General features: G+C 48.7%; 2 protein-coding genes across 4 annotated transcripts in view; one reads left to right on the top strand and one right to left on the bottom strand.

Moving 5' to 3' along the window:
* Positions 1-16,157, bottom strand: part of LAMB3 (laminin subunit beta 3) — a 121,188-nt gene that overhangs the window by 57,121 nt on the left and 47,910 nt on the right. The window contains exons 1-2 of one of the 3 annotated variants that reach the window (XM_043533807.1): positions 3,941-4,051; positions 3,857-3,896 (exon numbers count right to left, since the gene is read on the bottom strand). The exons of 1 other annotated variant lie outside the window; for it this stretch is intronic. The gene's annotated coding sequence lies outside the window, so the exon portion shown is untranslated. One more of the 3 variants, XM_043533808.1, reaches the window with a different exon arrangement.
* On the top strand, positions 4,132-5,480 carry G0S2 (G0/G1 switch 2). Its single transcript, XM_037884906.2, has 2 exons — positions 4,132-4,272; positions 4,847-5,480. The coding sequence occupies exon 2, from the start codon at positions 4,878-4,880 to the stop codon at positions 5,187-5,189; it is 312 nt and encodes a 103-aa protein (XP_037740834.1). The 5' UTR covers positions 4,132-4,272; positions 4,847-4,877; the 3' UTR covers positions 5,190-5,480.

Here is a 16,157-nt window from a genome sequence, read left to right as displayed (position 1 = left end):
CACAGCAGCTTTAATCTTCAGGCATTAACATTAATCGTGGGCACCAACCCTCTGCATGACACTCCTTCTCAAGCCCAGTCTGCACACCAAAACTGCACCGATTTAACTAACTGGTTTCTAAAGGTCTGGTCTACACTTAGAAATTAGATCGGCCTAAGATACATTGCTCAGGGCTGAGAAAAATGTTGCACCTTGAGCACTGTAGCGAGGTTGACCTAACCCCTGGGGTAAATGTGACTAGGTTGACGTAAGAATTCCTCCATTGCCCTAGCTACTGCCTCTCGGAGAGGTGGATTAACTCCGGAACTACAGCTATGGAAAAACACCTTCCCTGGACGTAGGAAGCCTCTGCACCAGAGCATTAGGATGACAGCACAGCTACGCCGCCGGAGTCCTGTAGCTGCTCTAGTGCAGCGATGCCCTGGACTGATTTTGGGCTTGTCCATCCAGGAAAGTGGTACTGGTCTGACCTAAGGTGTGAATTTAAACCAAATACGGTTAAGATAAACCAAACGAAGCTGCTCTTAAACTGAAATAAGAGTGTCCACACAGGGGTTTGCACCAGTTTAAGCTGATTGGCAACAGGTTTCATTTAAAGAAAAATAACCCTCTTAGGCCAAAATAAGAGCAACCACACAGGGGTTTGCAAACTGATTCAAGTTAAGCTGGTGCAACTTTCCTGTGCTCAGAAGGCCTCCGTTAAACCTGTATAAATGCCTTTGGCTGGACACTCAAATAAAATTAAGAGTGGCTAAAATTAGTTTAATTTAACATTAAGATCATTAACATTAGCCACTCTTAATCCAATTTAAGAGTGTCCACACAATGAGGTTGCATTGACTTAACTAATGTGATGTAAAAAAATATTTCGTAAAATAGATGCAATTTCTGGGTATGATGCACTGCGGGATTGTTACCAACTCACAGGATCTGACCATAAATCTCATGATATTTATTTGTTTTTCTTAACTGTGTCTTCAAGGGCTCAAGCTTTATGTGACAATCTCAGCTTTCTTTTTAAAAACTAAAGTGGCTGCAGAGAAAAGCTGAAGAACAAACCCTAAATGCTCAAAAATCAGAGGCAAGGGTTTCGGGGAGCCGGACTCATAGTTTTTGAACTCTTGGGATTGCCAATTCAGTTAATTAGCTTCTTGTTGCACCTACAGTGTGCTAGGCACTGTACAAACCCAAAAAGGCAGAGTCACTTCCTCAAGGAGCTGATACAAAAAGCTATGACCAGCTCTCCCTTTCAGATCAGACTTTATTCCTTAAAGAGCCAGTACAGTCCTGTCCTGTCAGACAGTGGCTATATAGCAGTTAACAAACAATCTGGTAATTATTACAATGCCCCTGAACTTTCTCTATTTGCTGTCTCCTCAGCATTTTTCTCTGTAATGCTCACTTTTCAATGTACCGAAGGAGAAAAAAAATGCCTTAAATGTAGTGACCAGCCGTAAAACGTGTTGCCAAGTTGGAGGAAAAGGTAAAGAATTTAAAAAGAGCAACCAAAGAGAACAGAAAGAACCAGCTGGTTCTTTAGCAACCTTTGCAAAAAATCCAGCAATTCAGTTTCAAATGCTCTTGGGGAATCTGTGCATAAAATAACAGAGCGGTTTCAATATCATAATCTTTCAAGGGTTCTTTCCCTGACTGACCATAACCTGTTCCCAGCAAGCAGCACCAGCAGTCCCGGGAAGGGGGAGGAGAGTGTTACACTGGTGAAGAAACCATAGTGCTTCTGCTACGTGCAGGATGTGTGGGGAAAGCGTGAGAGTGACTCACTGACTAGCCCTTGCTCACATACTGAATGAACCTCTGGGCCAGAAATAAAGTTCCAGATTTCAGTAACAAGTACTTATCTGCACACGCTGTATATTTACACCATGACCCAGATCCTTGAGACTGGCTGTTTCGTGCCTGATGTAGGTCAGGGATGTGGATAGGGGGACAAGCCACCTTTATGCTCTTCCCCCCAATCACTCTTTGGCCCACGGTGTTGTCCCGTGGATCCTCACGGCTACTCCAAGTTGCACTGGCTGCCTGCAGCCCCAAGACCATGCTCCCTCCACAGCCCTACACCAGAAGGTCTGAGGAGCAAGAGGAGGAGCCCCCAACTGGCTAACACGGCCTTTTGGGCTGCTTCATACAGCCAGAGTAGTTCAGAACAACTTTAAAAGGGCCACGGGTCTCGCCCTGCAGTGTACCGCTGCCTTTGGATGCACACAGAGTCAGTGAAGTGAGCTCTAGCTCACGAAAGCTTATGCTCAAATAAATTGGTTAGTCTCTAAGGTGCCACAAGTCCTCCTTTTCAGTTTACAAAGTGGGATCCACACCCACGCCCCCACCCAGTGGCTCTGCTAGAACAATCTCTTTGACCCTGCTAGACATCACACTGTTTTCTCAACGGAACTTCTCTTCTCTTTCCACGATAATCAGCTGGACAAAATTTCCCTCTTAGCGCCACACAGTCGATCTTGACTCTGATATGCTGTTCTCCCTAGCAAATCCACACATGGGGAGCGAGAACAGAATATCCACATTCAACACAACCATCTGGATCTGAGAGGAGACTTCTGCCCAAATTTCCCAAGCAGCTCTGAGGGATCAGAAGGCATCCCCCTGCCTCCTCTAGGCTTTAGCAGGTATTCAGACCCGGAGTCCGTAGAGCTGCGTAAGGCTCTTTCAGACAAGGAAGCGTTCTGCACATTGCTCAGCATTCACTGGCCCAGTGGGTGAGGTAATCCGCTTTACGCTGCTGATGCAATGCCCTGACAGAGCAGGCCACAGAGGAAATGTCAAAGTTCTACAGAACATAATAGAATGTACTTTAGTTTCACGCTCATTTCAATAGAAAAGATTGCACGCAGCTGGCTTTCTTTTGGTTTCAGGACAGGAGAACTGAAGGCAAGAAACCAAATTCAGCAGGTGGGGTGGTGGGATGCAGCAGAGAGAGAGAGAGAGAGAGGGCATGTGTACATTACAGCGACTACAGCGGCTGGAGTGGAGATGCGTTCTATTTGGACAGAAGGGTTTTTTTCCCAATCGGGATTCAGTGTGGTTAATCCACTCTGAGAAGGGGTAGCTAGGCTGACAGAAGATTTTGTTATATGCAGCATTTAGTCCATGTTGTAACTGAGACAATCCATTTAATCATTCAAAGTGCTCAGTATTCAGCTGCTATTTTTGCTGCCTCTTTTCCTGCCCATGTTTTGCTGTATCCCTGGGCTGTGCACTTTCAACTATATGGTACCAAAAAAGAAAGAGATCAATGCATTCCCCAAGCTCCTATGTACATACTGTAAATCAGGGGTTCTCGAACTGGTGGTCGCAACCCGCTGAAGGGTTCTTACATGGGGGGCCCTGAGCTGTCAGCCTCTACCCCAAACCTGCTTTGCCTCCAGCATTTATAATGGTGTTACATATATAAAAAAGTGTTTTTAATTTATAAGGGGGGGGGGGGGTCGCAGTCAGAGACTTGCTGTGTGAAAGGTACAAAAGTCTGAGAACCACTGCTGTAAATTACACTTTTCTGAAACACCAGGTCTCTCCCTGAACTTGAAAGCGGACAGAAGAATAAATTACCTTCCGAGGGCAATATTCCCCCTTTAGAGCCGCGCTGCTGCTGACTTTCCCCAAGATCAGGGAGGGACATTACAATGCTTTTTGCAGCAGTTCAGGAGAGATCGGGGCAGACTCCAAACCTTGTGCATTTCACCCATCCGTCCCCCGAAGGGGGTTTATGATTCTGCAGCTGCCCCAGCCCCAGGCGCGACCACCCCTGCGCCCCCGCCCACCATAAAGCAAACACACCAACCAGCCCACTCCTCCGAGGCCCGAAACTGGAGCCTGCCGAAACGTTTGCTACGTGACTCCCAGGCTCCAAGCCTGCCCAGAAGCCCCCTCCCACTCCTCGTGCCCAGAGGCTGGATTCGGCTGAGTGATGCCTGCGTGATCCGGCCCTGACCCTTCAGCCCCCCCCGGGTGTGTCTGCTCCGCAGCTGGCGACCCCAGCCCCCGCAGCGAGCCTCAGGGCAGGGGGGCGGTCACCCACCAGAAACCCCGCGGGCTGCACGCTCCGGGGCCGTGCTCAGGCCTGCTGGCACCCAGCCTGCCTGAGCAATGAGGGGCCGGCCCCGGGCGGGGAGGAGCCGCCGGCCAGCCCGGCAGGCGATATAAGGCTGCGGGTGGCTGCGGGAAGCAGCTGCCCAGCTCCAGCCGAGCAGAGAGCGGAGATCCCTGGCGGCGAACCCGCGGAGCAGAGCGCGTCCTGCGGTGAGTACAGAGGGAGCGGGGTGCGGTGCCCTGCCCGCCGGGAAGGGGCAGGGGAGCGGGGGCGGTCCCCTGCCCGCCGAGGGAGCCCCGGCTTATCCTGGGGGAATTTCAGACCCAAATGCCGGCAGTTACTATAGTTAGGGTGACCAGACGTCCCGGTTTTATTGGGACAGTTCCGATATTTGGGGCTTTTCTCGTTTTAAGAGGGGCTCCTATTACCCCCACCCCTGTCCCGCTTTGTCACCCATGCCTGGGAGTTCTTTCAACTCCGCCTCGCCGCGGGGACTGGCTGGGATGAGCGCCCGCGTGGATGTGGCTGGAGAAAGGCCGAAGGGATCACTGGTGGGGGAGGTTTCCGGACTGCCCCTCACCGCCGTAGCCGAGTGTCTGCATCTTCCTGAACTGGACCCTGGGCAATGACCGTGTTAAGAGTGGCCCTGCACGTGCCATGGGTCTGTGCACGCTACACAGACTCCGCTTTCCCTGGGAAGCAGCCCTGCTGAATGCAGAAGGAAGCAGCACTAGATAGCAGCTGATGGGTATCTGTCTTTTTTTCCCCTCTCTTGCTCTCCAGGTTTTGTGACCTTCCAGGTCTGCGGCCCGAGATGGGGACCATGCAGGAGCTGATTCCCTTTGCCAAAGAAATGCTCAGCCAGAAGCCCAGCAGAAAGATGGTCAAGATCTACATGCTGGGCAGCGTGCTGGCTTTCTTCGGGGTGGTTATTAGCCTGGTGGAGACAGTCTGCAGCCCTTTCACTTCTGAAGAGCAACTACAAGAGGAGGAGGAGGAGGAGAAGAGACCTCCCCCGACAAAAGAGCACACTGTCCCCCAGAAACAGAGGGATTTGATCGTGGAGAAGAGCAAAGAGCAGGATGTAATGCAGAGGAACCTGGTGATCAGGCAGCGTGCATCCTAAGAGAGACTGCCCAGTCAGTGATAGGTCTGCACAAGAGACTGCTGCCCTGTTTGATCTCCAGGTGCAGACTCCAGGGAGAAGGGAATCGACACTGACTGCAAACACAAGGGACTCTAGAGAAGTGACTTCTATTTGCTGCCATGCAGCAGTTGAAAAATGCCACCCATTGAATATGTACCCTTTTGTGGTATACACAGGTGTAACGTGCCTGGCATTTTGCACCATGTTTTTTTTATTGTGAATAAACTTTACAAATATATTTTGCATTATAAATAAATATTTTATACATCACTAAGCCTCTTTCTTTTGTCAGCCTTCAAAGAGGGATGGAGTCTTAATTCAGCTAAAGTTATTGAAATAAATAAATTCTTCGCAGCAGCAGCCTAATGCCTCCTGCTGGGTGGTTTTTATCAGGGCACTTAGGGAAGTGTCCTAAGTTTGGCAGTGAAACAGTTGCTGAATGCTGTCACCTTCCAATTAGTACACACACGCACTCAACAACGTGAGAGCTTGTTTGTTTTTCTTCTTCCCTTTTGTTTTCTAAAGCCTATAGGTTAGGAGTTCTTTCCCCCGTCCCTCGCCCAAAAATAATGCACTGACTTTTTTATACAAAACCGCTATTACTCACATGCTTGTATTTACAATCATACACTGGTTGGTTGGTTTGGGTTTTTTTTAAGAATGGAGGTGGGGGAATGTAGCCAGATGTTGATCTCTTGTTACATGGGTGTAAATGCAGAAAGGGTATCTGGCCCACTCTGTCTTATTTCTAACAAGCTGCAGGACTAATGAAAAGAGCCCAATCCTGCCTCCATTCATGTTTATGGCAAAACGGTCAAGGACATTTATACCCACCTCTTACATAGCACTTTTCAGTACCATTATCCCCATTTTGCAGAGGGAGTAACAGACACCGAGCAGTGAAATGACTTGTCCAAGGCCACCAACCAGGCCAGTGGCAAAGCTGGGAATAGAACTCACGTCTTTGAGTCCCCGTCCAGTGCTCTACCCACTAGGACACACTGTTCTCACCAGACTGTCCTATGGTCACAATTTTCCTGCAATTTCTCACCTGCATGGTCTTGAATGCAGCGGACTGTTAGCACCACATGCTTTAATTAACAAGCGAGTAGGTTAACCGTTTCCACTGTCCTTTTAAAAAAAAAAAAAGATTGGTGCACATATGCTACATGTAACACAATGCTAGCAAACTCTCCCATTCAGAAGTCAATGGGTCATCCAACTATGGGAGGGACAGTTTTAAATGTTGGTTTCTACTTGCTAGAAGTTAGAAGCTGCAATGCTATCTCCAGTGCCCCCAAAGAGGCAGGGTAAACATTACGTGCTGTATATAGCATCAGGAAAGCACACAAGCATTATGCCTCTGTCTAGCCCTAAGGGGAAAAAAGATCCCTTTTCTAATTGCTACAGAGGACAGAAGATAGTGGAAACAAAAAAGATAAGAAAACGGGAAGGAACATGCTGCTCTCACTAGAAAGATCCTGTATGGTTTCTAGATGCTAGTGTTATTTTAAGAATAAAAACATCCATCAACTTCACCCTTTCATCTGTGTAACTAACACCTGTTGTCAAAAGGGGCACATTATTTGGGGAGAATGTCCCTGAGCCTGTAAAAACATCATATTCTGAATTAAACACAAGGGTGCACATACATTTTCCATCTGTGGAAAAAACTGGGATAGAAGTCAACATAAAATAGCACTTGAGAAAAATCGTGTTTTATGAGCCAATCAAGCATTACTCAGGGTTTCAATTTCCCAGACAAGACAGACATGGGCCACTGCCTCATTCACTTCACTGACTGCTGCATGTGCAAAGGTGATGGCACAATTTAGCCTGAAGAAAACAGCTGAACCATGTCCCTGAATAATGCCAGATCAAGGACATGGATAGTTTTGCAGCATACACAGATCCGCATGCTGCAGAAGGCTTGTTGTAGTGGAAAGAAAAACTTTGGGCCCATACTCCAATCCTCTTACTCACCTCGCTGCCCAGTCATGTACCTTATTTCAGAAACAGTCTCATTGAAACTAATTTTTGTTGTGTTTTTACAGCTCCAGTGGAGCCCTGAGCTATGGTCAGGGCTCCTAGGGGCCACAGGTGTGAATTTGATTTAAATAAGAAGCCAACTGGATCTTGATTTTATTCAAGGCTTTTTGGCTTCAAACTCTCTCAACATCTTACTCATTCACAGGACTAGACCAGCTTTACAGGTTATACCTGGTGCAGGACAATAGGGAAACCTAGAAAATGAAGAGAAACATTTCTTCTTTGCTGTCATGACAGGAAACCACTGTTCAAAGGCTTTGGATGAAGCCTCTCTGTTGGATGACCTGAATTTAATATGAGCCAGTGATTATTTTTATCATCCTCCAACTCTATGCAAAGGGGCATTTCATTTGGTCTGGGATGACTGGGAGAGGGTAATCCTGTCCTTCCACCCACTCCCCCTTTGAATAAAAATAGAGTTATCTAATTTCAGGGTTTATGAGCTTAAAGCAGAGAGATTTGTGCAACTGTCAAAATAGCTGCACTTTAGGCAGCTAATGGGATTAGACGGCTAGTATAGGCTTGACTACGCCAATATGTTTAGAATCGTCCGAGCAAGCCCTTCCTTCCAGTATGCAGCCTTCTGATCTACTGTGACCCTGGAGGTCATCCCTTTGCAAATATTTCCCCCAAAGGTCAATCTGAAAAATCAGTTCTGTATCTCATTGATTCTGCAACAGGAGTTTGCGCATAGTGCACAGAAAACTGTGGCTTTCTACAGCCATGCAAATTAGGCAAGTGTCAGTGGCTAAACTGCCGTGCAATAATGCCCGGGGCAAAGTTTAACATCAAGCCATGTGTAGTAGTTCCAGTGCTTGTGAATTCAAAATACTGTCATGGTAACAGTGGTGGGTTGCAAAATAATGTCATGGTAACAGTGGTGGGTTGCAGGAATCACCCACTAAAGAAGAGCAGGTCTCAGCAAACCCCTCTTTCTACATCATGGCTGGAATTTTCAAAGTGGCCTGTCATTTTGGTGCTTCAGTTTTTGAATCCCCAACTTGAGGTACCTAGCAATTTAATGCACCTTAACGCATGGATCCAAAGCCAGGAATTCTTGTAATGTTTTGGGGCTATACAAACAGCCCAAACACTGTCATTTGCAACTAAATGCCATAAGCAAATCGTATCTGTCAGATACAGAAGATAGAGTGGTGTATCTGCATCATACATGTCCATTTGCAACTTCCAAAAAGATAGAGGGATTTTTTTTATTAATGTGGGCTATTGGGATATACCTAAGAGCACTGGGATGGAATTGATTAGAGGGACATGTACGCTCCAACTCAGGAAAGGCTCCTAATGGTGACGTTTATAGTGTGAAATAACATCACTTTGGACCATTTGAAATTGGACTGTGCTAAAGCATTTGGGGCTAAGCTTTAGGAACAACCCTGCATTGTCTAAGGGATGAATGAACCCCCTAATATGGCAGGTGTTAGTTTCTATTATTCTGTTCCATTTAGGACAGATCTAATTCTGCTTATTCTAAGCAATGAATCAGGAAAAATCCCCTGGCACGTTACATCCCCAGAGACTGCAGCTGGAGTGAGATCTTCCCCCAGGCTCACCATGCACATCTCAGAAGAGGTTATGTTAACGCTGAGACTTTACTCAGACCTTGGTAGCATGATAGAGCTGAACACTGCCGCAGGCACCATGACCTTCTCTGACCTGCCAATGCAACGCAAGAGTATGGGAGGCTTGTTTTTTAGAAATGCCTAACTTGCTATTTGCAGGTTGGGGTCTGCTTGGTTCAAGGGCCTCCCAACTAAATTTAGGACTTCAGCAATCAACACCACGAGAGAAACAAGCCAGGTTTTTTTTTTCAAGGGCACAGGGAGCATGGCCAGTGGCCAGGGCTCTTCCAGGCAGGCTGTAGTCAGGGTCCTGGAGATTATCTTTCCCAGGAGTGAGTTGGGTTAGGTCACCCAGCAGATATGAACATTACAAACACACTGTTCCCCCTGTACTAGCAATGTGCAAACTCTGACAGTACTTGTACGTGGGGACTCTCACTGAGACCTTTGAACAGGAATAGCACCTAAAACTTTCCCCAATCTCACCTCTACACCGGCCTTCCCACCTTCTCTGCTTAACACACATCTCCACACCATTTGCCAAGCCTGTCCCCATAAGGGCGTTTTGCTGCTTCATTAATCCAAGATTTACCACATAACTGGGACGAGGCTTGACACTGGCATGAGGTTTGTCAATGAGGTGAAGTAGTCCGAGGAGTGGAGTGCCAGTCCCTTTGGAACAGTACAGGCAGAGCTGCTCCCCTTCCAGACTTTCTCCCTGGAGAACTAGCAAGGCAAGCCAGCTTTTCCCAAACTCCAGGAGCCCTCTTCTAGGGGCCAGAACACCTTCTACCCCCTGTCCCATCACCTGAACATTGCACCTAATCCAACTGCTGCCCCTGCAATGGCTTCACACGGGGGCTGATTGGTCTCAAAGCATAAGGCCCTCAAGGCTCATAAGAAACACACTGGCTGCTACTGAGCCCAAACCTCGCAGATACACAGCAGATTCCCATGCACCGGCCACTGCATTTGCACTACCAGGCACTGTCCGGCTACTTGTTTCCCCAACTTGCTCTTTCATGGTTTCGACTGAGTTTCCCAAATCACCTCTGGAAGCATCCAGCGGCTCAGGGGGCTGAGTGAACTGACTGTCATCTCAGGCACACGTGTATTTGAGAAAACACAATCAGCTCCCAAAAGGCAATGGTGCAATGTTCCTCGTGGCCACGCTCATACATGGCATTGCATGGTGACGGGGCTCGGGCTCACATACAGGACAGGGTGGGGTAGGCATTTGAGGCATGGCTGGCCTCTCTTGCAGCCCTACTGTCTACGCTGACCCTGCAGTTAGACCTTCACCTACACAAGCACATTTAGAACATATTTTTCAATGCCAGCTACCCTGATGCTGAAAAACAAACACTAAGTTGTCTTGGGAGCTCAGGTTCGATGGCCCATTCAGTCCTGACCCCGGCTAACACTGCGCCAAGTAGTGCCCTGGTGATGCACACCTCTGGGCATTCTGAGCTGCACTGTACCTGCCTTTTGTTGAGTAATGATCTAAGGCTCGATTGTAACCAATAATGACCAGGAAGTGACATGCCCGTGTTCCATTCCCAAAGCCCAGGACAGCCTCTCGAAAGTTTAGCTGGTAACATCAGCTTTTTCTTTATGATGAAACAGAAGCAAAGCTGCTTTTTTAAAAAAGCCATTTTAATTTCTGCCAAACTATTGAGAGCCCATCAGTTTTGCCTTGCATGCATAAACCTGACTACATTTTTCTCCTGTTCACTGTATTTGCCTCTAATACTCAGGCCAGGGGTGGCTTGTGTGGGGAGGGAAGCTACAGCAGATATGATTTGCAGCTTCACTGACCATCCATCAGGACATTTAAAAATGCACCTTTAAATTTACATTAAATCCTCTCTCTAATGTGCTGTGGGTCTCAAGGAGTGGAAAGCATCCCCTGTGCAGAATGGCCAGCATAACATCTATGCACCACTTACTTCGTTCAAGTGGGGTATAAATTGGACTTAAATGATACAGAGCTGACCCTCTGCACCAGGATGCATTTCTCCAAAGGGCAACAAATACAATAATGCCGCTGAGGTTGGTTCAGAAGTGGCCGCGTATTCTGCATGCTGCCAATATGCTCACTTCAAGGGCACGCTGCACTTGCTCTCATAAATACTTTACTATCAGGTTTCTGGTTTTTGGCTATGTGCTCTGCATACCTCTGGGCTAATTTAGAAGCTACGGGCGATAAAGGGAATGAGAGGTGGTGCCTGGTACACGTGCGCATGTTAGAAATGTGAGTAATAGTTATAAGATCTGCCCCTTTGGCAGGCCTTCTCAACCAAGGAGGGTGTGTTCATAGCAGCCGCAGCAGGCAGGAAGGTGCTGTTCAGGAATGACATTCTACATTTGGAGAGCAAACTTTGCTGCCTCAGTTTGGTCTCCAAATAAGTGAAACCGAAGTCTTGTTCCTTGGCAAAAGGGAGATGGTGGCTGTTCAGTGCAAACCACGTTCCAGCTACCAGTGAGTGAAAGGAACAATGTGCTCTGAGTGTAACAGAGCTGGCTGGAGATACCATTTTTCCCCTTGGGAAAAGTTATTGAAAGCAAATTGTTAAATAGTTCACAGCAAAAAGTTAGCGAAGTGAAAAAAGATTTCAATGGAAAATTCTCGACCAGTTCTAGAGCATAGTTCTGCGTGCTGGAATCTAAAGAATCCACAGTGGGGGGCGGGGGAGGGGGCTTCTTGTCAGTCTTTCTGCTTCCATCCTTTCCCCGGCCATCCCCGCACCTGGCGCCCAGCTCTGAGGCCTTGTAAGGCTCACAGTGAACCTGAAGCACCGAGCTGATCAAATGCTGTAAAAGAAATCATGTGGGGATATGAGGAGGCCTCTCCCTGCAGACACAGGCCTGGGAGCCAGCGACTTCTGGGTTCTAATCCCAGTGCTGACACCGGGCCCTGGGCAGGTCACTTCCTTTCTCTCCACAACCGTTCCCCCGGTTTTGCAAAATGAGAAATAGCAACACCTGTTAATCCTCCCAAAGCACCTGAGAGCCAGACAATGTCTGTACTGTACCCTGAGGGTGTAAATAGCTGCAGAAGGGCCTATTATGTTTAAGGAGGGTGTTAGATTTCAGGCAGCACTCAATCCCCTCCCCGTGAGCACCTCCAGTTATTCAGGGGCTAAGGGACTGACGAGTAGGTACCCATTGTCCCCACTCAGCCCCGCTGTACCCTCTGGCAGCACCCCAAGTCCGCCTGGGCATTTGCCGTGGGTGGAATGCTGCTCCCAGCCAGCGGGAAGGGGACTGAAGAAAGACCTGGTGACAGAAGGACAGCTGCTGAACAGGAAGGCAGCGTTAGCCCATGATCCACCGTGCAGCCTTTGATTCCCCCTATCCAGGAGTGACCTGGGAAAGAGCATGTTAATTACACTAGCAGATGACGTTAAACTGGGGGGGGGTCATGAGCCCGAGTGAGGACAGAGGACCTTGAGAAAAATGGGCAGGAAATAACATAAGACGGAACATCAGGTGACAGACTTTATGAAATGCTACTAAACTTTTATCTTCAGAAAAGGCTTCCCCCCATCACCACCTCCTCACCAAACACCCCCAGCAAAAACAGCCTGAAACCAACAAGTCAAAGAACCAGACAACAAACAACACTTAAAAAAACTCTACCCAAGCAAAGATTTTACCCTGAGAAGGGAGAAGAGCCAGAGACTCCATGGAGCTCACTAAGGACGTCACTATTGATTTTACACGGAAGGCGATCAGACAGCATGGTGCTGGCAGCGGTGTAAAACCAGCCATTAGATAAAGTGTTCTGATTACCCAGGGGATTGGTGAGGGCACTAAGCCACAGATGCCAAGTGGGATGGAGAAACCTGGGAAGGGTGACAGTCAGCAAATGAGGTGAGCTCCTGTTTCTGCGTAGCCTCCAGAACAGGCCCGTGTGATCTGGGACTGCACCACATACCCTGCTCTCCAGTGATGCCACGCCAGGAATACTGGGCTCAGCTCTGTGGTATGTAAATGTTTAGACAAAGTGAAGGGATGGAGGGATCTAGAGGAAACAGCGAGGACCTAAAACAGTTCAGTTTGACAAAATAATGGGCAGGTGCTAATCCCCCCTCAGTCTTGGAAGGGAGTACAGTACCACACCACGCCATGGTGGGAGATGAATAACTATGGGGGCATTAGGAATAACAGGAGGCAATTAAAGAACAGGATATTTGGAGTAAATAGCAGGAAGGCAAAGCTTCTTCAGTGAGAGCCAGGCTGCAGAAGAACCTCCCAGGGAAATGATAGAAGACCCGTTGGTTCAGAGGCGTACAGTTAGACTGGATAAACAACTCGGAAATGTCCTGTAGGGGACAAACCTGCCTTGCTGGAGAAGGACTGGGCCAGATAGGACATTTTCCATCTCTAGCTCCCATACGTCTAGGGTAAATCCAAATCACTAGTTCCCCACAGGTTTCCATACTAACCAATGCCATTAATGGTTTCTTCTGAAAAAAGCCCAGCTACTGGGAGGCGCTACAGAGGCCAGCAGCCAAGAGTCCCACCTTTGATTCTCCTGCTGAGTGTGTTAGCACCTCCCGCTGCCCAGCTGTTGCAATTAGAGCCAAAGCAGCCTCGAGGCTGGAGCTCGAAAGCAGCAGCAAATGTCAGCTTCGCAGGGAGGGGGATCGGATCCCTGTCAACTCCCCACAAGGCCCGCGGGACACAGTTGGGCAGCACATGAACCAAGAGGGGCTGTCAGACCTACGCATTACACCAGCCCTGCATTTTACATTGTTTGCACTGTTAAAAATGCTCTCAGCCCAGAGCTCAGACTCTGAAGCCCACCCCAGTCCGTAGGCTTCGGAGCTTGAGCTCCAGCCCAAGCCACCACTTCAAAGCACCATCTCCACAGCTAGTTTCCGAGCACTAGCACAAGCTCGCGTCTGTCGACTTGGGCGGGGAAGCTTGCTTCCAACGGCTGTATGGACACACCCCAAAGCACTGAACTGGGAATCAGGAGACAGGGTTCTACTCTTGGCTCTGCCTGGGACCTGATGTGAGACCTGGGGTGAGGAATTTCCCTTTTCTGTGCCTCTGTTTCCCCTCCCACCCTTTGCCTATCCTGGGTATTTAGACTGCGAGGTCTTTGGGGGCAGGGGCAGTCACGCTTTGTGTGTTTGTTCAGAGTTTTGCATGATGGGGATCTGAGATCAGCTGGGGCCACGAGATGCTACAAATACAAATAACAATAGTACCTAAGAGACTGACTTGCCCATCCCACATAACATAGGTATCTGGCCCCCATCGCTGAATGCCTCACCATCTTGAACGTTTTTATTCTCAGCACCGCTGGAGAGGTACGGACGTGCTATTATCCCTGTTGTACAGAGGGGGAACTGAGGCAGGGAGAGATGAAGGGCCAGATTTCCAAAGGTATTTAGGAGCCTAACTCTCACTGCAATCAGTGGAAGTTAGACACCCGGAATCCTTTACAAATCTGGCCCTCTCTGACTTTTCCAAAGTCACACGAGAACTCTTCCACAGAGCATCTCCCAGATCCTAGAGCCCTTGCCACTGGACCATCAGTCCTTTCCACAGGTGCTAGATGCACAGGTGCTGCAGGTAACAGAGAGTTCATTCTTTTATTGTTCAGCCAAGAAAGTGAAGTGGCCAATTCCAGGAACTCAGGGTTAGATCAAAAGATGACGACACAGGGGAAGTGGCAGCATTTCCCAGAAAGCAATGACGTTTATCTGACCAAAACATATGCTAAGTGCTTCTTTCCAGCAGCGGATAAGTTAAGAGTGAAGAGAAATCTATACTTTAAGAGCAGTGCCCCACTGGCAGCCAGACAGACCCACTGAGTATATTATTAACCCAAATCATCCGTTCCTTCAAAGCTATAATGAAGCACTGGTCCCTGGTTCATCACTGGAGGGTTGCTTGTGTGTGCTGGGCTGCACACACAGACGTTGGTTTGTTATTGTAGGGTTGCTCCTGAGTGCTGAATTGCATCCACTGATTGGGTATGTTTGGGGAGGGTGTGGTACTTCAGGACGTATCCTCTTCCACACGGCCAATGAGTTAACCTGAGGTTTCTCTAAATAGACGTGGGGTGTGTACAATTTGAGGCCCAGCCGGAGGGACCACAGGAACCCATTGCCTTGTGCACCTATAACTCAAACCATCTTGCCTTGCAGACGAGGCTTTTATCCTCGTAAACGGAACTTTCCCCACCGCTTGAATGGACAGGGTCCAGAGACGTAATCGCGTCAGCACATGAAGCCCGGTCAGAGTGAGGCCACAGTCTATATGTGCCATGGCACCGAGCCCAGAACCGCATGTAATAAGATGTACTGTACTGTCCAGGAGGATCCCAGAGCTAGAGCAGGGCTGACAGCAGCTTAAGCAGACAGCTATTATAAGACCTCTGTAATCGACTTTACTGAGGCCTAACCCCCGAGCCGTTAGCTGTTGCTCTGAAGTTCTCTTCGATTTTTCCTCTTTAATCTGAAAATGAATTGAGTGCTAGTGAAAGATGCTGGAGAGACTCCCCCGGAGAGCAAAGACCTGCGTTTACCCACACAACGGGGCACAGCATCAGGGCAAGTTTCCCAGCGCTGCCCCACTGCCTCCATCCTGAACTGGAGGGACCACACCTAGCGGGGAGTTCAGTCCAGACTCTCTGAAACCCTGGCTCCTCTGGTGAGACAGCCAATTAGTGGCAGTCAATTAGACCACTAGGATAAAACGAGCTAAATTGGGAAAGCATCTTCTGAACAACCTGGGGCCTCCAGCTCAGCACCCACAAGGGTGCCCCTTTGCCAAATCAAGGCCCTAAAGGATATGTCTACACCGCAGCTGGGGGGTGAGCCTCCCAGCCTGTGTAGACTGACTCGTTCCAGCAGGGCTTGAGCTCGCGTGCCAACGACGACAGTGTGGATGTTACAGCTCAAATGGCTGCTCAGCCTCTCAAGCCCACACGCCCCCTTGGGTCAGAGCGCGGGTGGCTAGCCTGAGTCTCTGCCAGCGCTGCAGCGTCTAAACAGCTACTTTTACCACACTAGCTCGAGCCCTGCTCCAACGAGTCTGCCTACACAGGCTGGGAGGCTCACCCCCAGCTGCAGTGTGGACACAACCAAAGTGTGTTAATTAAACCATAGCCAGTCCAGAGCACTGCAACGCTGAACCAATGCCCCCAACTGGCGGCTTTCATGGGCCTGAATTGCTTTCCTTTTGCCTGAACTGCAATACAATTGCAAGCTCCTTGGTGCAGGGTCCGTGTCCTCTTGTGTGTCTGCAATAGTGCCTGAGTGCAGAGTCAGTGCTTAGCAGACAGATGATAATACAA

The sequence above is a fragment of the Chelonia mydas genome, chromosome 21 (assembly GCF_015237465.2).
Source record: "Chelonia mydas isolate rCheMyd1 chromosome 21, rCheMyd1.pri.v2, whole genome shotgun sequence".
In the NCBI taxonomy this organism is placed as follows: domain Eukaryota; kingdom Metazoa; phylum Chordata; order Testudines; family Cheloniidae; genus Chelonia; species Chelonia mydas.
This window is presented reverse-complemented; position numbering and strand designations above follow the sequence as displayed.